The 26,407-nt window shown below is 43.1% G+C and overlaps 1 protein-coding gene across 1 annotated transcript; it reads left to right on the top strand.

Annotated features, from left to right (window-relative positions):
• The first annotated feature begins 12,108 nt into the window (after nt 1–12,108).
• On the top strand, nt 12,109–13,094 carry LOC115687337 (PLAT domain-containing protein 3-like). The gene is made up of 2 exons (XM_030612853.2): nt 12,109–12,265; nt 12,475–13,094. The coding sequence occupies exons 1-2, from the start codon at nt 12,203–12,205 to the stop codon at nt 12,940–12,942; spliced, it is 531 nt and encodes a 176-aa protein (XP_030468713.1). The 5' UTR covers nt 12,109–12,202; the 3' UTR covers nt 12,943–13,094.
• Nucleotides 13,095–26,407: the final 13,313 nt, after the last annotated feature.

Here is a 26,407-nt window from a genome sequence, read left to right as displayed (position 1 = left end):
CGATTCCCACGAACATGCTCCTCCTGGAATCCCCTGTATCGGCGACCACCACGAATCTGCATCTCCTGGAAATCATCGTCTTCGTCTTCCGTATCCTCGACATAGTCTTGACGCCTATGTCAGGGAATTCCTCCACGCCCCATAGCATCTTCGGGATCACGAACGACAGGAATTCACTCGGCTGGAAGAACGGCAGGCGCATGGTTTGTAGACAAACGCTGGATGGCATCAAGGATCTCTTGAAACCTCCGATCGGTTTGATCCACGAACTGATTGAACTCAGCCCGTGTAATAGGCTCGTTCACACGGCCCTCAGCAGCGGGGAGATTGACATTCACGTTATTCACCATCGTCACAGGAGAAACCTGCTCTGATACCAAATGACGCAGAGAGAAAGCGTAAATTTGGAACAACTCCAAAGAACTCGAAATTTTTATTCAATAATACTGTGTTTCTGATTACAAGACGGACATCTTATATATAGAGATAGGACTCCTAATACTATTGGAAACCGAATAATTAAAGAAACTGCCTGAATCGTAATATAGGAAACTGCCTTACTGGTAATATAGGAAACTGCCTAAATGATAATATAGGAAACTGCCTTACTGGTAATATAGAAAACTGCCTAAATGATAATATAGGAAACTGCTTGAATGGTTGTTTTCCCCAAAATCAAAAAACTGCCGAGATTTCCGGTGATTACGGCGATCACATTGTTCAAGATGATACAGGCTAACTATTCTACATCAGTTGCTGAGGAGAGAGTGATAAGTACATCATGCTGGGTGAGTCCACAGGGAAGTCTGGTTACAAATAGGTACTTGATTCGTGGGGTTCATAGCACATGGCCTCATAAGAGTTGGTCCACCACTTACCAGTTTGTACGTGGTGACAGAATTCTCATAGGGAATAATGCAGCTTACTGAGTCGTGGGGATAGGAACTATGAGAATCAAGATTTTTCGCACGATGGGGCGGTATGCAAGTTAATAAATGCTTGACACATAACAAAGTTCAAGAACCTTATTTCTTTGGGCATACTTGGTGATAATGGATGTAAGAACACCGGTGAAGGTGAAGTGCTGAACTTCTTGAGGTGTTCTGATAGTGATGAAGGTCGAGAAGGTGAGCTCTTGGTATCGTCTACTAGGTGAGATCATCACTGGGACTCCTACTGTTTCGTTGGGAGAGTCGGATCTAAACATAATTCGGCTATGGCATCTGCGACTGGGGCACTTGAGGGAGGTAGGAATGATTATGCTTAGTGAGAGGGTTTTGCTGAAGGGCAAAAGACAGGTAAGTTGGATTTGTATGAGCATTGCATTTTCGCAAGGCAAACCAAGTTAAATTCAGTTCAGCTGTGCATAGGACAAGGCAAATTGTTGACTACATCGACTCAGATGTCTGTGGTCCTCTCCTTCAAAGGAAAGTGCCCAATGTATGCTTGGTTTTATTGATGTCTTACTGAGGGAGGCTTTGGTTGTATTTCCTCGAGCATAAATGAAAGGTCTCTGGTCGTTTCAAGCAATTGAAGACATTTATCGAGAAGTAGTCATATGGAAGAAGACCAAGTGCACACGCATATTATTCCTTCGAAGTTTAGGTCGATACAGATGCTCTATCGTCCTAGCTAGATATTTGTGATGTAGACGATTAGCAACTCTTTGTTCGTTTTCATGGAGTTCTTCACGAGTTTCTCTATTTCTCCTTCCATGATTCACATTGGCCTCTCTTGGGGCCTCTTGCGATGGTTCCCTTCACCCAAAGGGTTGCTCATAGCGTGTAGGCCTTTCTACGCTGAAGCAGACCGGTTTTAGTCTGTGACATCTTCTTTGAAGAGAGTGTTATGCCTAGTCCGATCATAAGTGGGACAATAGAATGACTCACTGAATTACTAGAAGCATGTCTGGGCTTTCCAACGTATGCCAACGACTCCAATTACCAGGAGTTGAATTCCAACCAAGCAAAAGCCTCTGGGGCAAAGGATATTCTAGTGGATAAAAGGCTACCATCTCAGTCTGCCACTAAAAGTGTGCAAGAAGATCCCTCTGATCAATTTACTCAGGTCATCTTTGAAATTCAAGATGAAGCCTGAAAAGAATTGGACAAATAATTTGAGCCCTTGAATGCTAGTGTCAGGAGTGAATGCTAAGCAAGTTGAACACACTGCCCGGATGAAACTGCCCTCAGGCAATGTGGTAAAGGAAACAAAAAGTCAGATCATTAACCATGTTGATCAACAAACTGCGAGGGTGATAACGATTGTTCATCAAGTTGTCAAAGAGACGACTGATCCTGTGACTAATATAGTTGCTTGAGTGGTTTAAACCATAGAGCCAAGCTTTGTAAGTCAGAGAAGCGTCCATAACAATCTTAGAACCGATGTCAGGAGACTCACCGATGACTTTGAAACCTAGATGAATGTAAGAAAGCTGTCAATAGTGCACCTGGGGGAAATAAATTAAGACCGATGGGAACAACGGCCATATAAATGGATGAAGTCTCATTAGAACTGATCCAACTTCTCAGGAGAATGATTTCCTGCTGGAATACCATGCTCGACAGACTAGAGAATGCTATAGAGAAGTTTCTAATGATGACTTTCTTTAGATAAGACTCTTTCCTAGTTCATTGTTAACATCAACTTTCAATTGGTACCTCAATTTGCTTGCGAATTCTGTTAGAGATTGGTGGGATATGCAAGTCCAATTCCACAGACATTTCTCTCAAACTGATCTTGGAGTATCCATGGTTGATCTAGTCAAGATACGCCAACAAACCTAGAGAGTCCATGAAACAATACTTAATGAGGTTTAAAAAAGCGAGAATTAGGTGTAGGACTAATCTTCCAGAGGAAAAATTCCTCTCCCTAGCACAAGAAGGGCTTAATATCAGAGCTAAGAAAGAAATTTGAATAAATTTTTAGAGATCTCTTTGAACTGTCCCAGAGAGTTACCAAATATGAGAACATCCTTAGGTAAGTAGTTACAACAGAGAACACTTTCCTAGATACTTAGGGTGCGCATGAATACCATTCTGTGCCCGGGCGCTATTTCTGAACAGAAATGATTTTTTTTTATTCTGTGCCCGGAAACAATTTCTGAGTATTTGAAGGCGTTTGATAAATGTCCAAAATTTCTATTCCTAGAGTAGAAAAGAACAGAAATGCGTTTGGTAACTACACAAAATTTCTGTTCCCAAATAATATTTTAATAATATTTTGAATTGTTTAAATTTTTTTTTTTTTTTACTTTCTTCTTTGGCCATGGCCGGTCGCCGGCGACCGGCCACGGCCCCAGGGCCAGCGAGGGCGTCACGGACCTCGCCGGCCGCGGCGGAGGCGAGGGTCGCCCTCGCCGGCGAGGGCGAGGGCTGGACCCTCGCCGCTGGGCGAGGCGGCCTCGCCCGAGACGGCGAGGCTCGGCCTCGCCCGGATCTGGCGAGGCCGAGCCTCGCCGTCGCGACCCACGGCGAAGCCGACCTCGCCGTGGGTCGCGACGGCGAGGCCGAGCCTCGCCGTCTCCGGGCGAGGCCGACCTCGCCGTCGCGACCGACGGCGAGGCTCGGCCTCGCTCGATCGGGCGAGGCCGCCTCGCCCGGGCGGCGAGGGTCCAGCCCTCGCCCTCGCCGGCGAGGGCGACCCTCGCCTCCGCCGGCGGCCGGCGAGGGCCGTTACGCCCTCGCCGGCCACTGGGGCTGTGGCCGGTCGCCGGTGGCCGGCCACTGTCGCCGCCGCGGCCGGCTCGCCAAGAACAACACCACAAAATAAGAAAAGAAAAAAAAGAAAAAGAAGAAAAAAAACTGATTCTCAAAATTGTGCCGAGAAACAAGAAGCAACTTTTTTTTACTTCTTGTTTCTCTTCCAAAACTGTTTCTCGGCACAAATTTTTGCAAAAATGTGCCGAGGAACAAAAAGTTTACCAAACGCATTTCTGTTCCCAAACTATTTCTGGGAACAAAAGAACAGATATTTTCACTATTTGGCACGTTACCAAACGGGCCCTTATTGTGTGGAGTCTTGCACATTCGAGGTTGATGCAGCAGACTTTGTGAAGGGAGCCCCTGATTTGCGATTCATTGAATATAAAGAAAATGCAAGCTTATAAATCTCCTTGTCAAATGAAGAGAAGAAGTATTCCTTTGATATTGAAAAAATTGACTAGATTTTTTACTGGCTTTTAGTCGGCAACAAGATCAGGTTCAGGGGAAGTCCTGAAATTCCATCTGATAATGAGCAGAAGTATGAAACATATGGGAAATGGCATGGTTCTCACTCACTCAACCAATGACTGCATAACCTTCTGAACATAATTCAAGATCAGAATGAAACTAAAGAGATCAGATTTCTAAAGAAGAAAGAAATGATAATAATTGATGGATACTTTTGATAAGCCTCTTGAAGCAAATATGTTTGATTTTAATTCTGTATTGATAGAGGAGCTGACATATCACTTTCGTGGCAGAACAATAACAAGCTATCAATAACTTGGCACACCATCGAAGCCAATCTGCTATTAATTGTCTTTTGGGGGCTGGTGTGCTCATATCTTCACTCCAAGAAGATGCAGGGCTGTCAACCCTGTGCACATGACATCAGACTTCTTCTCATACAATTAATCTGTGCATGACTTTTAGGGGGTTTCTCCTGCACAACAAGCACGTGCCATGGTACGACCTCATCCCCTTAAAAGAAAGCATCACGCAGATTGGGCCTGATATTCAGGTCGATGAAGTCGTGGCATATAGGACCAACCCCAGAAGATTAAAATCATGAGTCCCAAAAGGGCCAAGTCATGCGAACTCCTACCGAGGGAGTCCCCCTAGCAAGATGCTCTCACAGAAGCAGGCAACAGATTAAGTCCTAAAAAGCCACCAATGCCTTGTGTCAACCAAAGACAATGGCACCTCACATTCAGACCCTTGCTCGCATGGTCCACAAGGGGGTAACTCGGCACCACCGGATCTAGAGACATTGGCTAGTAGAATATTCGACTCCAGTAACTTTGCGCTAGCAGCTTGTGTCCATCATTTGGGATCCTAGCAACACGAATAGAGTATGTGATAATGTAAATCAGAAAATCGAGCAAGATCTCATTCAGGCTTTTTTTGCTAAGTCCAAGGGGCTACCTAGTGCTGCAAATAGCTCAAACCCGAAAACTTCACTTGGCCTCCTGAAAAGTCTGCATCAGGGTATGCAGAGCAAGCCACAGAAGTGGCTAAAAAGCTGCCCAAAGAAAGGTACTGAAATACCAAAATCAGGTCCGAGTACAACAGGATAAGAGGGATGTCAAGCAAGCTCATTTGGGGCAAATGATGGCCATCGATGATCATGGTCGGCCGGCAAGGTGCGGAAAAGATCTCTTGAAAGAACTCGATTCTAGCTTCAACTATGGGATTGACTTTGAGGTCCTGAGGGATGGGACACCCAGCAACTTGAAGGGGCAGTTGTTGATGTCCCTCAAGTCATGGATTGCAACATTCTGACATTACCCGTGAGCTTCAAAGCTAAAGATCAAGAAGACATCAAACACAGCATGAAGATTGATCGACCAGAAAATCATCCAGGTAGGAATTTCGAAGTCTTAACGAGTCTTGGTTTTCCTAAATCAATTTTAGAACGACCAAGCATGAGATGACAAATAAACCCTTGTACCTAAAAGCCTAAATGGACGGTGTCACCGTCAATAGTATACTCGTAGACAATAGCGCAGCAATCAATGTGTCTGTTGCCATTATGCATGTTGCGAGCTCTATCACATGATACTGGTCAAAGTAACATGTTGATTAGTCCGGTCTTCGAGGCAACAAATGGTTATCACATGACCTTTTTCTTCGTGGTCCACATAAATGCATCACTCATTGCTTTACTAGGCAAAGATTGGTTGCATGAAAATTGATGCGTTCCCTCTTCTTTAATCAAGTAATGTTTTTTTCCCGAATGACGATAAAATTGAAGTGATTAAAGCTAATCGACTCTAATTTTTAGCCAGTTCAAATAATGTTGAAGCAAAATGTTATGCAAGACCCCTGGCGAGTGTTTCACTCGTCCAATCCATCTCGTCATGGGAGGTATACACAAGGGGGATCGTTGCGTTGGAGTGTTGGCCAATCATCTAGGAAGTTCGACTATGACATGACCTATGCCCCACCACAACACTTTGGGCAACCGATGCTGGAGCCAACTGGATGGGGGGATAAACTTGATAATCTCCGTCGGTACGGAGAAAAGTGCCAAAAAAGTCATAAATCTTTTGTATTAGTGTCAATTTAGTCCTAAACCTTTTTTGGTGCCAATTCAGTCCTAAACCTTTTGCATTGGTGCCAATATAGTCCTAAATCTTTTTTTGGTGCCAATTAAGTCCTAAACCTTTTAAATTGGTGTCAATTCAGTCCTAAACCTTTTGTTTTTATGTCAATTTAGTCCTTCCGGCCAATTTTGACGGGAATTTGCCGACGTGGACGCCTGCCGGCCGGTGGCGGCGACCGGCCAAAGGAAGGAGGGAGAGACAAACAAAAAAGTGGAAAAAAAAAGAAAAAAAGGAAAAAAATAAAAATTCAAAAAAATATTAAAATATTATTAAAGTTGTCCACGTCGATGCCGGTGACCGGCCGACGGCCAACAGGCGTCCACGTCGGCAAATTCCCGTCAAAATTGGCCGGAAGGACTAAATTGGCACAAAAACAAAAGGTTTAGGACTGAATTGGCACCAATTTAAAAGGTTTAGGACTAAATTGGCACCAAAAAGAGGTTTAGGACTAAATTGGCACCAATGCAAAAGGTTTAGGACTAAATTGGCACCAAAAAAAGGTTTAGGACTAAATTGGCACTAATGCAAAAGGTTAAGGACTTTTTTGGCACTTTTCCCCTCAATATGAGAAGCCTAGTCACGGTCGAGTGGTAGAAGGTGCAGGTAGTAATTGAACGGGGAACTCTCGCTACAACTTATGCTAGAGTGGGTGGAAAAGAAGGGGTTTCCAACCGAGTGACCCGGTTGGGTCAACACTTTGACTAGAGGATATCCCGGATACTATTAGAAGGCCAACCACTTAGCTTCTGTTTGGTAACGTTCCTGTTCCCGAAAACAATTTCTGATTAAAAATATTTTTTTCTATTTCTATTTCCTAGAACAGTTTCTAAACAAAAAAAACGCATTTGATAACTGCACAAAATTTCCTATTCCCGGAATAAAAAAGAATAGAAATGCATGTAGTAACTATGTAAAATTTCTATTCCTAAATAGAAAAAGAATAGAAACTCGTTGAGTAACTACACAAAATTTCTATTTCTGGAATACAAAAATTTCTATTCCCAATTTTTTCATACAATTATCTTCTTTGTTGTAAGTAGAAGAGGTGTGATGTCCCTTTTTGACCTCTTCTACCAACAAACCAACATACAAGTTGGTTAAAAACTCGGTCCACTTTGCGGTGAATGCCTCTTTCTTGGATGTCATTTAACCTTCACTAGTTGAGCTTCATTTGAGTTCATGATAATCATATAGATGGAAAACCACTTTTTGTGTTGTTTTTTAAAGTAAAGATGTTCAAATAGTGCCATACCAAATACAGACATATTCATGAATACATTGCATGGATAGAGAAATAATCCGCAGCACATCTGTGTGAGTCGTGGGAGTGTGTGTGAGCTCAGCTGCAACCAAGAAGTGAATATGTCCCATGCAAAGTAAGTGGAAACCAACCAGAAAGAGAAGACCTAAAAATATATATAGTTTGTTTTTACACAAGTTCCCTTCGTCATGATGAACAGGTCGAGAGCACAAGTGGATCTCAAAAGGGTCTAATATGCAGTGGGTAGTTCAAGTTAACGAAGTTGCAAAAGGCCTCATGGCCAAAATGTATAGACTAAAATAGATTCTCAACTAGCCGGATCCTTTAATCATATGTAAACGGAATCAATATGGAAAGCAGGCTTCTAAACATCTCAGCAAATGTTTATTCTGTCTATGTAGAGCTTGAGTTATACTATTAACTAAGAATCAGCACTTCTTTGCACTGAGTTTGTTAAGCTTGTTTACCTAATCTCTCCATTGAATCGTGACGCAAAGTCTTGCATTTCCATCACAATGAAGCAAATCCATATGTAGAACGTAACCATTCAACTTCAAGAAGTGAGAATCACAACTAGATAATGTACAAAACAAGGAATCAAAGCAAAAAACTTGGATTCAGGGCGACCGAGAGAAGCAACCGAGAGAGAGGTGAGCACGATTGGAGCAATCGACAATCAAGCGAAGACAGGACAACCGAACAGAGGCGGTGTGACCGTAGAGTCACGACGTGGTTGGACAGGGCGACCGAACAGAGGCGATTGTTGGAGGTGAGTTGCATGTAGATCTGGACTGGACGAGAGGCGACAAAGGCAGCGCCACCGCAAAGAGCCGACTAGACAGAGGCGATGGTACCGGAGAGAGCCAATCGAACAGAGGCGATGCCACCGGAGAGAGCCGACCGAATAGAGGCAACACTTTGGTGGTGGTGAGCTGAGATGGAGGTGTTGTGCACGAACTGGAGAGGCGAGCAAGTGAGAATAGAGATATTATGGTTTGTGAGAAAAATCGTTTCTCGTTTTTGTTCTAGAAGCAAGAATAGATTTTTTTTTACTTCTTGTTTCTGTTTCAAATCAATTCCCTGGCCATTTTCTATTCTGGGGAACAAAAAAATTAATTAACGTTACCAAACGGATTTATGTTCTTTTTCTATTCCAGGGAACAAAAGAACAGAAAACAAAAAAATAGAAACATTACCAAACAAGCCCTTACATGACCGAGTAAAAGGCTACGAGGACGAATTGGCCACAAAACGGGTCACGACAGAGGAAAGGATCACACCCACAAGTGTAACAAGTTTATAGAGTTTTTCCATAATGAAGGGATAGTGACGCACTACACTCTGCCATAGACACCATAACAGAAGGAGTGGCGGAATAGTAAACATAATTCTTCTTGAGAGACCTCGGTGTGTGCTCTGGCGTGCCGTTTTGGGCAAAGAATTCCAGGCAAAGGCAGTGAACATGGATTCTAACCTGATAAACCGACCTCTATCAACTGCTATTGAGTCAAAGAATCTTGTAAGAAGTATGACGGGAAAACTTGCTGATTATTCCGATCTTCAAGAGGTCGAATGTCTTGCGCTTTCTCATGCAAATTATGCTTAGTTTGAGCCACACTGGCGAAGAAGTGACTATTTCTGGGTTATATAGACGGGTTGAAAGTGTTAGAAAAATTCTAAAGGACTGATGACCCAATTATACATGGACAAACAAAATTCATGCATTATCAGGACCTAATGCGGAAACGTGAAAATTCTTTACTAACCTCCAGCCATTGATGAAGTTCGAATGAAAACCTGAATCGTCGAGTGTCGTCAAGCATTGAAGAAAGATATCTCTAGCCAATTGCCCTCTTGAACATGATGGTGTGTTTTTTTATTATGAGAAGGTTTGGCTTAGAAGATCCCTTTATATCCATTCGCACCCATTCATACGACTTTTTCCATCAAGAAGTCGTGCCTTTTGGGCGGTCGCCATATAATGGATAATTATCACGCAATTTAATGTGGAGAATAAACGTTAATGAAATTAACCGAATGTGGGAATGATAAACCGACTATGGAATCACATTATTGATATTATAACATAAAGGTCACCGGTTGTGGGATCTTTTATCCTGGTCGGTGGGGAAATTACCAAATGCCTAGCATTCTCTCACGCTTGGCACCAACGAGTTTTTTAAGGAAAAAAAAGAAGAAGATCATACACAACACAAATGGGCATTTGTTCTATTTTCATTGGAATTCTGGATTTTCAGCTTATGAGGGTAGTATGGGATCCATAGTAGGTGAGAAAATCAACCGTATATGTGCGAAAATCAACTGTTTACAATTCTTTGGTAGGAATAAATTAGAAAAAGGGGCATGTTGGTGCTTATTCATATTGACAGCTACTCTAGAACAAATGCTTTTATGCGGTGCTCACAATTTAATGACTATCTTTGTAGCTCAATCAATGACTCCTATGGGACATGGTTAGTGAGTACTACAATTCGGCGGAGGAACTTCAGAACACCCTAGGGGAAATGTATCGGGCGCCATAGCTTTCTTCTCTCGGTGTCAGTGTTGGCTCAGTATAGTGCTTTTGCCATCATCGGATCCTAGATAATTTGGTTTCATAGTTAGGAAAGATGTTATATTCGACAAGACTGCTATTCTTCAACCGAGGAATAGAGAGATATAGGAAGAGGAGCTTCAGGTAGAGGCTCCCATGACTTTGAAGGTAACAGAGGAATATACTATAGAAGAGACCGGAATCGACGAGGAAGTGGGTGATGATAACCTGCATAGCCGCAATAGAGTATAGCCATGATTGTAGGTGACGAAATTGAGACATATGAGCCATGGTAGTACTTCAAAAAGATGGCTAGTACTAAGCTATCATAATTATTGGCTACTATGAGCAAAGAGATTGAATCTCTCCAAGTTAACTAGACATATGAGTTGGTCAAGGTACCGAAGAGCAAGAAAAGTGTTGGGTGCAAGTGAATTTTCAAATGAAATGAAGGCATTTCCAAAGTCGAGCACAATTCATAGCACATTTGATGGCAAAGGGATACACGCAGCGAGAGTGCATCGACTAAAAGAAGTGTTCTCTCCTGCGGCAAGACATTTTTTTAGTTTTGTGTTTCTTGTTATAGTGTCTGCACGAGATCTCTAGTTAAAGCAATTGGATATGAAAACAATGTTCTTGCATGGTGAACTAGACAAAGGGATTTTCTATAGACAGCCTAAGGGTTGCGGTTCGACTAAAGAAGCGGTACAATGCTTTCATGGCTAGTCGGGGTTACTTTAGGCAACTTCTTCCGAGAGCCTCCAAGGACACTAGCCAAGCAACTCTCATGTAGAGAAATTTTACGACTTCCAATACACTCATTTTACTCATGTTATTGCCATCTGTTGAGAAAAACCCCTAATGAGTTTTGAGGAATGACAAAACTATCTGTTACTGACCAGAATTACACTTAAGTTATTTGATGCAGGTAAATGCTGAGTCATCAGACTTAGTCGATGAAAGGACTTTGTCATCAGACTCAAAATTACTCGTCAGATTTAATGAGTATTATTTTTGGCAAGTTCATGCAGGACAATCAAATTGATATCTCAAGATATTCTAATTGGCAATCACAAGATCGTTCATTAAACACGAAGAACTACACTTATGGAAACCTTGATTCAATTGTATGGGCGATCAAATCACTTGGAGATAATGGTTCTTCTTCTAACGGCTATGCATTTTCTTTTGGGAAGTTTCTCCAACGGGTTGATTTGGAGATTAATCCTCTGAAGACAGTCCAACGGATAAATTGGAAGTAGAGGAGTATAAAAGGAGTGCAAACGTCGTACAAGATATAGAACCAGAATCGAGAATTCCAAAGTTTGAATAGAGCTTCGATCTTACACACTTGTGATTACTGTTTTCTACGTTGTGACCTTAGAAAAGAAAATTACTTGAGTGAAGAGTGTACGTGATAGTGTAGTCTATCATTTGAGAATCACTGCTCTTGTAATCTTTTGGTAATTCAATAGTAAAACACAGCCAACAGGCTGCCAGCGTGGAGAGTGGACGTAGGCTTGATAAAGCCGAACCACTATAAAGATCTGTATGCAGTATTCTCTATCCCTAAACTTTTATTTATTATTACTGATATTATACTGCATACATATCTGTCAAACAATTTCGTCAGAACATCATCTTAGTCATCAGACGCAATCATCTAATGACAATTTACATACAAGTTTGTAATTCGCATCCATTTGATATTGAACATACGAGTTGTTGACCTCGACTATATTCATTCCGCACATTTAAATCATACAATTTTATAAATTCATCTATTCACCCCCTCTAGGTGATAGCACTAGCCGTAACACAATCAATGCCCTAGAAATCGGATTATTCTACACTAAATTTATTTAATGAGTGCTCCAAACACAAATTAACTTGGCCCTACTTCAAAACAAAAAAAAAAGGGGGGGTACATCTACGGGCCACGCCATCGTCGATATACATGGAATATACCCAAATCGACCAAATTTGGGCATGCGTCCCCCATTGTCCCTATAAAGGCCAAGCTGCCAACGAAGCTTCACCCACCTCTTCCCATTTGAGAGACCCACGCCAACACGCCATGGCCTCCATCAACACTTGGTCTATCTTCTTCCTCCTCCTGCTCGCCATCACCGCTCAATCTGTAAGATAACTTTTCTCGTCTTTTGTCTGCTTTTTTTTTATCATGTGCCTCTCTCTATTCATCCTCAGTCATCAACGATTTCCCTTTCTTTCCTTCTTTTCTAATGGATCTCTACCTTCAACGGGTGAATAGGCACTGTCTAGATTAACTTTTTCTTTCTTAGTAACCTGGATACGATTAGATTAAACTTTGTTTATGAGTGATTCCAGGATGATTGTGTCTACACGGTCTACATCCGAACCGGGTCGATAATTAAGGGCGGCACGGACTCCATCATCAGCCTGAGGCTCTACGATGTGCACGGTGAGGGACTTTGGATCAAGGACCTCGAGGCATGGGGAGGGCTGATGGAGCCGGGCCACAACTACTACGAGAGGGGCAACTTGGACATCTTCAGCGGCCGGGGCCCGTGCCTCAGCGCCCCCATCTGCGCCCTGAACCTGACCTCAGATGGGTCAGGCCTGCACCACGGGTGGTACTGCAACTACGTGGAGGTAACTACCACCGGTGTCCACACGTCCTGCTCGCAGCAGAAGTTCACGGTGGAGCAATGGCTGGCCATCGACGTGACTCCGTTCGAGCTCACTGCGATCAGGAATCACTGTCCGTCGGATCTAGATGGGGTCGGTGGTAGTGGTAAGATCGAGTCGCGTGTGGATGTAGATGCTGTGATGTAAGTTTGTAGTGGACATTGTCATGGTAATTCAAATAAATGAGATGTGATCTGTCGTCTAATGTGAATGTAGTCTAATTTAGTAAATCTCATGGTCTTTGGTAACTTTCCTTGTTTTCACTACTTACTTATTATGATAAGGACATGCCTTTTTAATGGTCTAGCATTGCATTATATCTCATCATATTGTTGACTATGAAAGATTATTAAATGAATTTAGTGTGTATAAAACTGAATCTGGCCCAATGGAAACCGCGTGAAACCAACCATTTCGAACGCCTCATATTTAATCTAGCACAAGTACTACATAGACTCCTATTCACTAAGCAATCTTCTCTTAAGCACGAGAAGAGACGTCCTCATCGACCATCTACTCTTTGGTGCGAATGTTCGACTATTGATAGATCGAAGGGGTTGATTCAAGAGATGTTATCTAATTGTGATTTAAATGTATCCATGTGATATTTTCCATCTTTAATTTGATCTGATTGGGAAATAATTAGATGTGATATAATTATCAAAGATTGGCATTCCTGACTATTATTCAACAAAACTTCACTCTTTAAAGGTTTCGCAAATCTTCTCCATGGAGTAACAATTGTTTTTTATGAAGTATATTGTTAGATAAATCTGATCAAACAGGCTTGTCAGATTTTTTTACGTCGTGAACAAATATCGTCCTGATAATGACCTTCGTTAGGTGGAGGTTTGCTGATGCAGGCACGGCAAAATAGGAAAAATACACAAAAAAAACTGTATCTCGCTTTCGACTTAATGAACATTTGTATGTCTCCAGTTTTAGGATACAATGCACATCCACATCGAAAAGACCAAATTACTCATCCCTTCGAATTCATTTTAATATCTTGATTAGGGTTTGAGTGGTTTAGTTATTTGTCGATTTTAAGTGTTGTCTGTGGGCGTGAGAATTTAGAATTCGAGGATGGTTTTGGAAGGAAACTGGCAATTTCGCAAACTGAATATAAAGATAGATTTGAAAGTGCAATATAATGTTCAAAAGTGAAATATATTTATAAATATATTTATTTATTTATTTAAATATATTTATAAGTTTTTAAAAGTAAAAATATATATAAATAGGCGCTCTGATTAGACTTGTCCTTATCCAGATGCTGACAGCCAGATTTGTCGTTCTGTCATTATTGACCATTAGTGCGATTGCGAATATTACCATGTGGCCCAGACCTAAAGCACTCGCTGCTGTCGGGTGTGATTCACCACCAGCTTAGCTAAACTCCAATTGCAACTACGGTTTCCTTTTTTCTCTTTTTTCTTTAAGAAATTTCCTTCATTTGGATTATGCACAATGGGACTGCTTTGTCCTTAAAAGTTATTGGTCTGCACGATTTTGGTACCACATGTGGCCCTTTCTTTAGATTTCGATTAGTTCAATTAGATCTCGATCATATCTTCGACTTTTCCGTTTTTATGAAATGTCGTATTTAAATTTTTAACTGATTCAATTAGTTCCTTGAACTATTGTAATAAGTTCGATAAAATCCTGAATGAATAACAAGTTGTCAAACTACTTGTGAGATTCACTTGAGATTGCAAAATAAAACAACAACATACGTTCAAGTTTTTAGGTAGATTATTCCTTTTAAACAGATATTTTTGACAGAAAATTGGAAGGATATATGGGGAAAAATCGTGATTGTATTTTTCAATAATCAATTGTACATGTACAGAGGTGTATTTATGGTACAAGAAGGAAAATAAAAAATAGGAAACAATATACATCATGATGTTTTCCTATTCTATCGTCTGAATATCCAATTTCACGGATTGGCTAAATCAATTAATCTGAATTATATGTGATCAGATCAAGGATCAAATCGGACAAAATCAAATCCTTTCTCCAACACTCCCCCTCAAGCTGGCTGCTTGTACATATCGAAGATACCTAGCAAGCTAGCATGTTGTCTTTAGCACAATGGTTTGATGAAAATGTCTGCAGGTTGTTCGACAATCCCGATTCCTCATGTTGTGACTATCTCTTCTTTATTTTTATCTCGAGTCAAATGGAAATCGACTTTTATGTGCTATGTTCTTTCATGAAAGATCGGATTTGCCGATAGTTTAAGCACGGCATCATTGTCACAAAACAATTTGCTGGTTCCATCTACTTGTACGCCGAGGTATGAGAGGTCCGAAAGTAGAACTCGTATGCAAACTTTCTCACAAACAATCTTTGTCATAGCTCAATATTCTTATTAGCTAAATATAGTGAGACAGTCGACAGCTTTTTGGTTTCCATGAAATTAAGGATCTTCCCAACTTACTATAGAAACCAGTGATGGATCTTCTAGTCATTGGGCAAGTAGCATAATTTGCATCACAATATGGCGTCATTCTCAAGTTGCAATCTCGAGATAAAAGAATTCCAAGTCTTGGACATCCCTTTAGATATTTTACAACCTTCAGTCCTGCATTCATATGTGACTGCTTTGGACTATGCATGAATTGGCTAAGCATTTGCACAACATAACATATATCAAGCCGAGGCATGGAGAGATATATCAACTTCCCAACAAGTTGATGATATCCTGATGGATCCTTAAGCAACGGGTCTTCATTAGGTGATGATGAACTCGCATCATATTCAAGCGTCATTAATTTAGAATTTTGTTCAATAGGTATGACAATTGGCTTGCATCCTGATAGTCATACTTCTGATAAAATTTCAAAAATGGATTTCCGTTGGCTAAGGCACATTCTCTTATCGGATCGAGCTATTTCAATGCCAAGGAAACATTTGGGAGGTCCCAAATCTTTGATGTGGAAAGTAGAATGCAAATATTTCTTAAATCTCCTAACGGCTAAGTCATCACTTCCCATAATGAGTATATCATCAACATATATGAATAAATAAATTGATGAAGTACCTTTGGTCCATGTGAATAGGGAACAGTCATGCTTTGAGTGTTGAAAACCTGCATTTGTGAGTGCAGTGGTAAATTTGGCATACCACTACCGAGACGCATGCTTAAGTCAATACAGAAATTTACGGAGACGACATACCCGAGACTCCCCCTGTCTTCGTAAACCCTATGAGACTTTCAAGTAAATTTCTTCATCCAGATCGCCATGAAGAAAAGCGTTATGGAGACCATTTGATGCAGTTGCCAATCACGAAAAGCAGCAATAGAGAGGAATGAACGAACAATTACTTCCTTGGCAACAGGTCAAAAAGTTTCATGAAAATCAAAACCTTCTTGTTGCATGAATCCCTTAGCAACAAGCCGAGCTTTATGGCATTCAATGGAACCGTCGGTCTTGTATTTGATTTTGTAAACCCATTTGCAGCTAATTGGTTTTCTATTAGAAGATAGAGAAGCAAAATCCCAAGTATGTTTTTCTATGAGGGCACGTAATTCGGCTTCCATAGCCTACTGCTAGTGTAGATCACGTGATGCCTCCTCATAGGAGGAAGGTTCCTATTCCTCGGATATCCGACTAATACAACACATGTGTTCTAGCGATAGTCGACTAAATGAGACATATGAAGAGATGGGATAATATGTACGTAGAGAGTCCAATGTGGGACATATGTAGTAGTTGGTCCATGTAGGAGGGCGAACATGTTGTCCAGAGCGTCGAGGTCGCTCAATAGTTATCTGCTCAGAAGCTGGTAAAGAAGATTCATCAACATGTGGTTGTGGGGACCGAGCAAGTGAATTGTGCTTTGCACAAGGAGATACTGAAGACTCAATTGCTTGATTTGAGGACTCAGGATTTGCTGGCATTGATGAGATGCTATCCGATGCAATGAAGGCATATTGTGGATTCACAACTAGGCCATCTTCGAATAAGAGCTGCCATTGATTGGATGTTCACATAGGCGATTCGGATGAAGATGTTGTCTCCTAGAATGGAAATGTATCTTTTTGGAAAACATCTCAACTTACAAAGAAATGACCTGTAGATATCTCCATAACTCGACAACCTTTCTGTAGAGGGGGTACTCCATGAAAACACATCGAAGGGAACGTGGATCCATTTTATCCCGAGGGCCCACATTAGTCACATAACAAAAATAGCCAAAAACTCTTAAAAGTGCAATATCCATTTGTTTTCCGAAGAGCATCTCAAAAGGAGTTCGTCCTTCAAGAATTCAAGTTGACATGTAATTGATTAAGTAGGCTGCCGTGACCACACAAATCTCTCAAAAAAATTTAGGAATGGAGGCTTGATATTTGAGTGCTCGGGCTACTTCTAGGAGATGTCGATGTTTGCGTTCAATAACCTCATTTTGTTGGGGAGTGTAAGTGTAAGAACTTTCATGAAGTATCCCATGGGAAAATACAAAGATTTGCACTAAATGGTGAAAAACTCTCATCCATTATCTTTGCAAATCCTTAGGATGGATTTATCGAACTGATTTTTAATCAAGGAGAAAAAATTTGACAGATGGGAAAAAGTTTGACTTTTGGATTGCATTAGAAAAACCCAAGTAGCATGGGTGTGTTGATTCAAAATGATGCTCGTAATTGTTTTACGAAAGGGCAAATTGAACAATTTGGATAAGGAAAATGAGCATTGTGATCCACACATCGATCAGAAACAAAGATTTTCTTGCTATTGGTGACATTACATTAAATAAATATAATGAGGATAAATCAAAATTTCTTGGAAAGCTAATCCAAAAATACAATCCTCGTGCTACACTACCCAAACCCATCAGTTTGCTGGTCAAATGGTTCTAAAAGAAACAACTTTCGGAGTTAACTATGGCGCATTAGGAATTGCCCTCACAGACTTTTGAAACAGATATGAGATTAAACTCAAATTCAGCAATATAGAGAACATTCTTGAGACCAATATTTGGGCTAAGATGAACTGTGCCAATCTTGGTAACATAAGTGACATTCCCATTGAGAAGGCATACCGACATGGAAGAATGAGGCTTTGTGTGTTTTTTGGAAAAGTAATTTCCATTGCAAATTATGTGGTCAGTAGCACCTAAATCAATTATCCACGTATCATGTCATGCCCGGTCCCACGGAAACGCGAACATTGCTCTATGGTCGATAAGTTGCGACGTTCCAGGACGCATTACCGACCTATTTTTTTTTGTCTTTCATATAAACGCATGCGGAAGCGTACTCAAATCTCCCAAATCAACAATCATAGCAAGGGATAGTAAGGAAAACGCTTTGAGACACAAAATAACAAAGCCATTTTATAAACATATAGTTAACCCTAGGAAGATTTCAATTTACAAGCCTATCCAAAGGCGACTTCCTAACAAGACCACTCATACGAAAGGGATCGGATGGTCGAGTGAACTTAAACTCCTCTACAAGAGGACATCCAAAAAAGATGAGGCATCCAATGTCCATCATCACCCCTGGTCTCCGAACTGCACGTGATGACTATTTGTCACTTCAAGCCTGAAAATATTTAACAACGAGAGGTGAGATAAACTCAGTAAGTACACCCTCTAAACCTCGTTTAGGAGAATACATTGCCTCCGAATTGCCCTAAACATGCAATTTTAGTATCGATGGCAAATCAATAGCAAAGCCCTTGCTTTGCCTAAACTATATACATGAAGCGGTTATCTCACCCTTTACTATCATCCTAACATGACAATCGCTACAATGGGCACATAACAGAGTCACATTAACGTGCGTGTTCAAGAGGCATATTACAGCATATTTTATTGCATAACCATGCATGACAACAATTTAATAACCCAAACATAATCAATTATTATACTCAGGCACATCGCACTTATCGATGCACATCGCACTCATGATAATCCAGATTATTAAACGACCCCTCGGGCCACGGCACATCCCACAGGAAGGCGATCTTTCGGCATGACCGGATATCGTCCCGCTCCATTGGGCATGGCATCATCTCACCAACCTCAATGACGGCATCCCATAAATAGGTTCGTTTCAAATTCCATTCGCGAACGACTTTGTCTTACCCTGCCTCCGTGATGGCTTCTAGTTACCAAATTGGGCACGACCACTCACGGCCATGACCAAACCCTAGGCAAAAGGACACTACAAGTGCCATAAGTTGTGTACAGAGGACACTTTGGTGCCATAACTTTTTTTCGGAACACTTTGGTGCCAAGTCGGAGGAAAAGAGATCATTTAAGTGCCAATTTGGCCGGAAATCCGACGTGGCATTTTTTAATAATTTTTGACGCCGACATGGCTCGCCGGAGGATGAGTCAGCGTGTACAATCAGCATTTTTTATTTTAAATAATTTTTTTCCTTTTTTTTTCCCCTTCTTTCCTTTTTCCTTTCTTTTCTTTTTTTTCTTTTTTCCCCTCGCAGGCCGTTGCCGGTGGCCGGCCCGGCCACCGGTGAAGCCCGGGAAGGGCTGGGCGAGGGCGGCCTTGCCCATGGCCGGCGAGGGGCGGCCTCCCAGATCTGGGCGAGGCAACCCTCGCCGGCGACAGGCAAGGCCGCCCTTCGCCGGCCATGGGCGAGGGGTGGCCTCGCCAGATCCGGGCGAGGGGCGGCCTCGCCAGATCCGGGCGAGGCGACCCTTGCCAACGACTGGCAAGGGGCGGCCTCACTGGCCATGGGCAAGGGGCGACCTCGCCAGATCTGGGCGAGGTGACCCTCGCCAGTGACAGGCGAGGCCGCCCCTCGCCGGCCATGATCGAGGGGCGGCCTCACCGACGATTAGCAAGGCCGCCACTCGCCGGCCATGGGCGAGGCAACCCTCGCCGTCGACAGGCGAGGCCGCCCCTCGCTGGCTATGGGCTAGGGGCGGCCTCACCAGATCTGGGCGAGGCGACCCTCGCTGGCGACTGGCGAGGGGCGGCCTCGCCCCTCGCCTAGATCTGGCGAGGCCGCCCCTCGCCGGCCATGGGCAAGGCCGCCCTCGCACAACCCTTCCCAGGCTTTGCCGATGGCCGGGCCGGCCACCGGCAACCGGCCGGCGAGAGGAGAAAAGAAAAAAAAGAAAAGAAAGGAAAAAGGAAAGAATAGGAAAAAAAAAAAAGAAAAAAATTATTTAAAATAAAAAATGCTGACTGTTGTACACGCTGACTCATCCTCCGGCGAGCCACGTCGGCGTCAAAAATTAATAAAATATGCCATGTCGTATTTCCGGCCAAATTGGCACTTAAGTGATATCTTTTCCTCCGACATGGCACCAAAGTGTTCCGAAAAAAGGTTATGGCACCAAAGTGTCCTCCGTACACAACTTATAGCACTTGCAATGTCCTTTTGCCCCAAACCCTAGGTCGCTGTCTTCCAGTATAACCGGGCACAAATGGAACTTTTAGGTGATCATGCACACACAACAATCACTCAAGATAAGCTATCACCCAAACAAGATAAGTTATTACAAAATCATTATAAGCTATCACCAAAACAAGTGATAACCTATCACTAACCATTGATAACCTATCATCCTAGCCATTAATAACCTATCACCTATAGCATGATAAGCTATCAACTAACCAAGATAGGCTATCAACTAAACCATTATAAGCCATTATCTAATCCACCTTTAATCACCCTAATTAGCCCTAAACCTAATCCGTGAACAACCTATCATCCTAATTAAGGTTTAGAGAGTAACTAACTCTTAAACCAAAGAGAAAATCTATCACTAGCGGCAAGACAACCACGCACAGCAACGGATGGCGGCGACGCATGAACCGGCGAATGACGGCGACGGCGGACGGTGACTTGGCTCACAGCTATAGACGGCGGCAACAAGGCCGGCTTAAGGGCGGTGGTGGCATCGGTATGGTGAGGTGGGTGGCCGAAACAAGCAAGAGAAAAAAAGAGAGAGGTGGTCGACTAGGGGAAAGGAGAGAGAGAGAGATGGAAGCAAAGTGAGACCAAAAGAGAGAAATGAGAAGAAGAGAGAAAGTGTCTTGCTTGACACTCAAAAATGGATGGTCAAGATTATTCCTTGCTCAACAAGCTTGAATGAATGACTAGGATTAAATTTTGCACAACAAGCCAAAAGGATTCTAGAAGACTTAGGAGCAAAATGGTAATTTTAGCCCTTGACACTATTCACGACATTATTCACGATACTATTGACCCCCCAATAATGCAAGACACTATTCACATGGGCTTGGGCTTAAATTATGAAATGGGCTCAAATGGGCTTGAATTATTTCGTGATGAGCCTTGTTGGGCCCTTACGGCCGAACCACAATAGGCATGAGGCCCATTGGGCCTTGGCAACTTGGTTTAATTCCTTGTGGCTTCTTACCTTGGGCTCTTCTTGCATAATTTCTCAAAATTACTCAATTTGGGCCCAAAAGGGAAAAATCGTAATTTCGCGTAACTTGGGCCCTTGTGGCTGACTATTCAGTCCATAAGGCCCATTGGGCCTTTAAAAAAATTCATGGGCCCTAATTTCCAGCCAGAATTTTCACTTTTCCAATGTTTTGCGGTTTACCGATTAATAGACGATCCCCTAAGATTATCCAATAGTCATATTTTAATCCTCTAGAGTCCGATACCCTCAACTGGATTAGAATTTATGGTTAAAATCTCTCAAATGCGTCTTTCGCATAATTAGAACAATAGGCGACTTTTAGGGGTTTCGTGCGTTTAATCCGTAGTTGATTCCAAATCAATCCATGTTTGAAACCTTCTCAACTCATGGATGACCCTCGGTTGTCATATAATCGTGAAGTCAATTGTCCGCTTCGAAGTATACGATCATTAGGGATTGGTTTTAAGGTCGTTCGAAATCAATATAGTAATCGTGCGGAATCACTCGCAATCCGATTATATATTATTGTCGAATCGATATATAACTATTCCTAGATCGGCTTGAAATAGCTTATGATTGTCCATCAATGATCCTTATGGCTGAATTCTCAATCCATGATTGTGTTCTTTGGTCGCGCGCATCGAAGTCCTAAATTGCCTTTCTCTAAGCTTGTAATACTCTTGAATGATTCTGGAATCAATTCAGAGTCTAATTCTACTCATTGTGTATTGATAAAATAACCATTCATTACATCCTGAATAGGGTTAAAATTTAAGGATGTCATATATCAACTGAAATATTATTGATCTTGTAAAAAGTACATGAAAATCTGGCAATTTTGTCGGTGGTCCTTAATTGATTCAAACCCTTCATAATATGCTGATATTCATCTTAAGTAATTGTCTAATTGGCCTTATCAATCCCTTATGCTAAAACTTGATAAGCAGAAAAAATTTTCTCCATTTTTTCTGTCACGCCCCGAACCCCATCGAGCTCGCGACATCCCGCTCCGGTCGAAATATTGCGACGTCCCAGGAACGTCGCCGACCCAACCCAAACATCAGAGCCACATGCGGAAGCGAATAACAAAACCCCGGACAAATAATGACGACAACGGGGTAGAACAACGAAACATCCAAAGAACCACATATTCATACAACACCAAATATACAAACATCATATTCCGGACATAAATACGGACTAACATCCTCGTCACCGTTTAAACAAAAGATCGAGGTGCAGTTAACTTAACTTCCCTATGGGTCAACCCGATTTACACAACCCCTAAAACCCTAGGGAAAAACCTAAGGATCGCCTCGTCCGTCCGCCACGAATCTTCGGGTCCCGAGCCTCCAGACACTCACATCCGCAACTCCACCTGGGCACCAACAGCAGCTCCCCGGACTTCCAAAAAGAAAAGGCGCACTTCCGGGTTTAGGGCTCGGGTTCGAAAGTGGCGGTTATACAACCGTGAGACGAATCTCAATAAGTGTACAACCCCAAACCCCACGTAAGCACTCACGTACCGCCAGACGAAAACACACATAACACACAACGATCGGCCAAACTAACAATCACATGCGACCCTACCTGGAATCCATCACGCACGTTCCTGCACGTTAGACAATAACACAGCCAACACATCACAGCAAGGAATCACAGACGCGCGCGTGCCTCAATTATAAGACAGAAACCACTTGGGCACGTCCCATACCGTGCTTAGCAGTTTCTACCCCATAATTAAGCATCACATCACGCGATACAAACACACTCGCACGCTACTCACACCATGCGTCACTTTCCACAATCCTCTCGCTTGTCTTGCCAAATCCCGCTCATTCTCAACCTTTCCACCACTACCGCGCCCGCGTAAAACGCATCAGGCCAATGATCTTCTGACCTCGTCAGGCATCGTCACCCCGTCGGGCCGGGCATCGTCACCTCGTCAGGGACGGCATCGTCCCGCGTAAACGTACACGCCTTAGGACGGAATCCTACACACACTTTCCTTCTACCGCGCCCGCGTAAAACGCATCAGGCCAACGGTCTTCTGACCACGTCAGGCATCGACACCTCGTCAGGCCGGGCATCGTCACCTCGTCAGGGACGGCATCGTCCCGCGTAACGTACACGCCTCAGGACGGACCTTTCCAACCAAACCACATTTCCATATCCTCGTTCCACTCAAACCACACTTACACACGGCCAACAACCACACGACCCAACACAATTCCACATTGCACGCACATTTCACAATTCACATACACTTTGCAAATATACATTCTCACCACGCAAGCACACCACACAATCATACACATATAACACGCGATCCAAAAGCACAATTACACATTCTTGGCACGCGAACATATTGCGCAATCGCACTGCCACCCATCACACCTCACGGCCACACACGTGACATATACGACCACACGTACACAACCCGAAACACAATCCCAAATCAGCCAACTACCACAAATCGCACAATCACGCACAAAATTCCATTCAAGGCACAATCCCAATAATTAATCGCACAAATTAATCCCGATCAAACCTCAACATCACAGCCCTAATCCAAGCTCCCTAAACCTCAAAATTCTTCGCCTAATCAGTCCGCAACCACAAAATAATCAGTCACTCAAATCAGTCCCGAACAGCCCCTGAAACAGTCACAAAATCGCCTAAACCGGGTCCTAAACGAGCCTAGAAATACCCGAGGTCCTAAATGACATTTGGGGAAAACACTTACTAAAAAGGCGAGACAGAACGGGGCTGGAACGGGCCGGGACAGCGGCAGCAGCGTCGCCGGCGATGTACGGACGGCGTGAACAGTGTTCCGTACGGACGCGGTGAACAGTACCACTCCGTACGGACACTGTACGGACAGGGCTGGGACGGTGGCCGGAGAGGTGCCGGTGACAGCCGCGGCGTCCGACGGTCCGGCGTGAACAGCGATCCGTACGGACGGTGAACAGTGATCCGTACGGACACTGTACGGACTGTGCTGGACGGCGACGTACGGCGAGGCTGGACGGCTGGGTGTCGACGGAACGGCGATCGGAGCTCCGGCGGTACTGTTTGCAGACCGGGAAAGAGAAAAACAGAGAAACAAGGCTGTTTTGGACAAGAACCGGGGCTGTGGTGGCTGCACAGAGGTGGAAATGGTTGCTGGTGATGTTGGCTTGGTGGGGGCAGCACCGGCTGGTACTGTTCCGGCGTGAACAGTACCGAAAATGGCAGAAACGGGACTGCAGAACCAGAAACGTGAAGAAGAAGAGGAAAATTCTGGGGAAAAAATGGCTGAATGCTTCTGTACGTGAGAGAGAGAGAGAGAGAGAGAGAGAAGACTATCTGGTCAAATGGGTCAAAGATAGCTTAGTGGAGTCCAAGTGTCTCAATCTAGTGCCTTAGGACAATTTTGCCCCTAATCCAAGGGCCCAAATTTGATCCAATCCAATAATTTAGGGGTAGAATGGTCATTTGCTCTTAACCATGGTTGACCAGACCTGAGTTAAGCCTAACTCACCTTGGTTAATCCCAAAATTAATCCAAATTTCGGAATTAATCAAAAATGGCCTAGGGGCATTTTCGTAATTTTCCGATCCCGAACCGAAATTCCAATTTTCGCACATACACGTTCCATATGTGCGTGGCCAACATAATATGGAGTCGGAATCGCGAAATTCATCGCGCAAGCCCTCGAAAATCCACGTCAAAGTCTCGGGAATAAAATAATATTATTTTTCCAATTTTTGTCGAAATTCCAATTTTTGGCCAAAACCACTCTAAATGTGCGTGGCCACCCCAAAATGACCTTGGCCGCGAAAAATAACCTCAAACGGCCTCCGAATCCAATATCGGTGTCCACAGGGGCAAAATCGTAATTTTTCCGGTCCCGGACTGAAATCCATTTTTTTGCAGAAATGGTTGGCCCCAAGGTTGGCCAAGCCAAAAACGTCATCGGCCGTCCAAAATTGTCACTTTCAAAATTCTCGATTCCCGGGCCCGAATTTCAAGAAATGACTAAAATTGGACAATTGCAACTTTAGCTTATCTCTGGCTAACGGGTGGCTCATTGGGATTATGCGCTCTCGACCCGTGATCGACACTAAGTCAAATCACGTTTAAGTTTACTCCACCCGAGACGACCTCGATTGTCATATAATTGCGAGGGTCTGTCGCTAGTTCCCTTCGGACACGATCAATTAAGTAGACCGGTCTCGGTTGGCTCAAAACATTTCATCGTCAATCCATATGGTCGAAGATCGAACCCAGGTCGAGTTCTTTGGTTGTGCCAACTCAATCCCGTAACGGCCCTACCCCTAAGGTTAGCATCCCGTGAATGCGCATTTCCGGGTGAGATCTCACTATAAGTGCATTGGTCAAATTCATTTCTTAAATCCCGGGAAAAGGATCGAAAATTCAGACTATTACATTTTCTCTGTCAATTGGCTTTCCATATAATTTCTAGCACATGTCAATAGTATGAAGTGAGCGCTTACAATATTCACAGTATTTACCTTTAGGTTTAAAATTTGGTCCCCCCCTCCTTTTGTGATGACGTGGCGCTGCGTGAGCCATTGGATGGCTTGAAAGCCGGTGCTGACATGGCTTGATAGGGCTATTTGATTTGGCCGCATGACTAGACAAGTAAGAGCCGTTTGATCCGTGCCTCTAATCCAGACTGTCCACTTGCAAACCTTTAGGGTTTGCTCTATCTTCTTCATTCCAACAAGGGACACTTGCCACACGGTGCTGCCTGGGCATGCTCTGAGCTCATGGCAACGGTCCGAGAACGCCGTGGATTTGTTGGGATGAGCCCACCAAAGCGACAAGCTTACACTCTCCCCCACCTTGATATACTCCATCATGGCCAGTCGCTAGTTCTCTTCTTGCATGGCCAACTGATAAATCTAGCCAAGCGGCGGGACGGAATCCATGGCTTGAATTAGTGAGCAAAAGGGTGAATAACTTTCATTTAGGATTAGAAGAAATCGAGTTACCTTCTCCCTTTCCTTAATTTTTCTGTGCTGTTTGAGCATGGTCTTGGGTCCTTCGAGATGTTCCTTGGCCGCCTCGATCTCATTGCTTAGAGCTGACAGTCGGTTGAAAGAAGCGGTGACTGAGAGTTTCCCTTGCTTCAAATCCGACAAGGCTTGGGTGAGTGAAAAAATTTCGCACGGTTGAGTTTCCCATACATCTCGCGAATGTTGTCCCACATGATTCTTGAGTCCTT

This window comes from Syzygium oleosum, unplaced genomic scaffold (assembly GCF_021117445.2).
Source record: "Syzygium oleosum isolate NSW1041296 unplaced genomic scaffold, Sole_v2.1 Sole_v2.35, whole genome shotgun sequence".
Classification (NCBI taxonomy): domain Eukaryota; kingdom Viridiplantae; phylum Streptophyta; class Magnoliopsida; order Myrtales; family Myrtaceae; genus Syzygium; species Syzygium oleosum.
The sequence above is the reverse complement of the archived record's forward strand: the minus strand, read 5'-3'. Positions and strand labels throughout refer to the sequence as shown.

What these genes read in the sequence shown, in the direction of transcription:
- LOC115687337 (XM_030612853.2), top strand. Translation starts at nt 12,203, where the DNA reads ATGGCCTCCATCAACACTTGGTCTATCTTCTTCCTCCTCCTGCTCGCC. An exon ending in TCGCCATCACCGCTCAATCT is followed by an intron (nt 12,266 to 12,474) that starts GTAAGATAACTT and finishes GAGTGATTCCAG; the next exon opens with GATGATTGTGTCTACACGGT.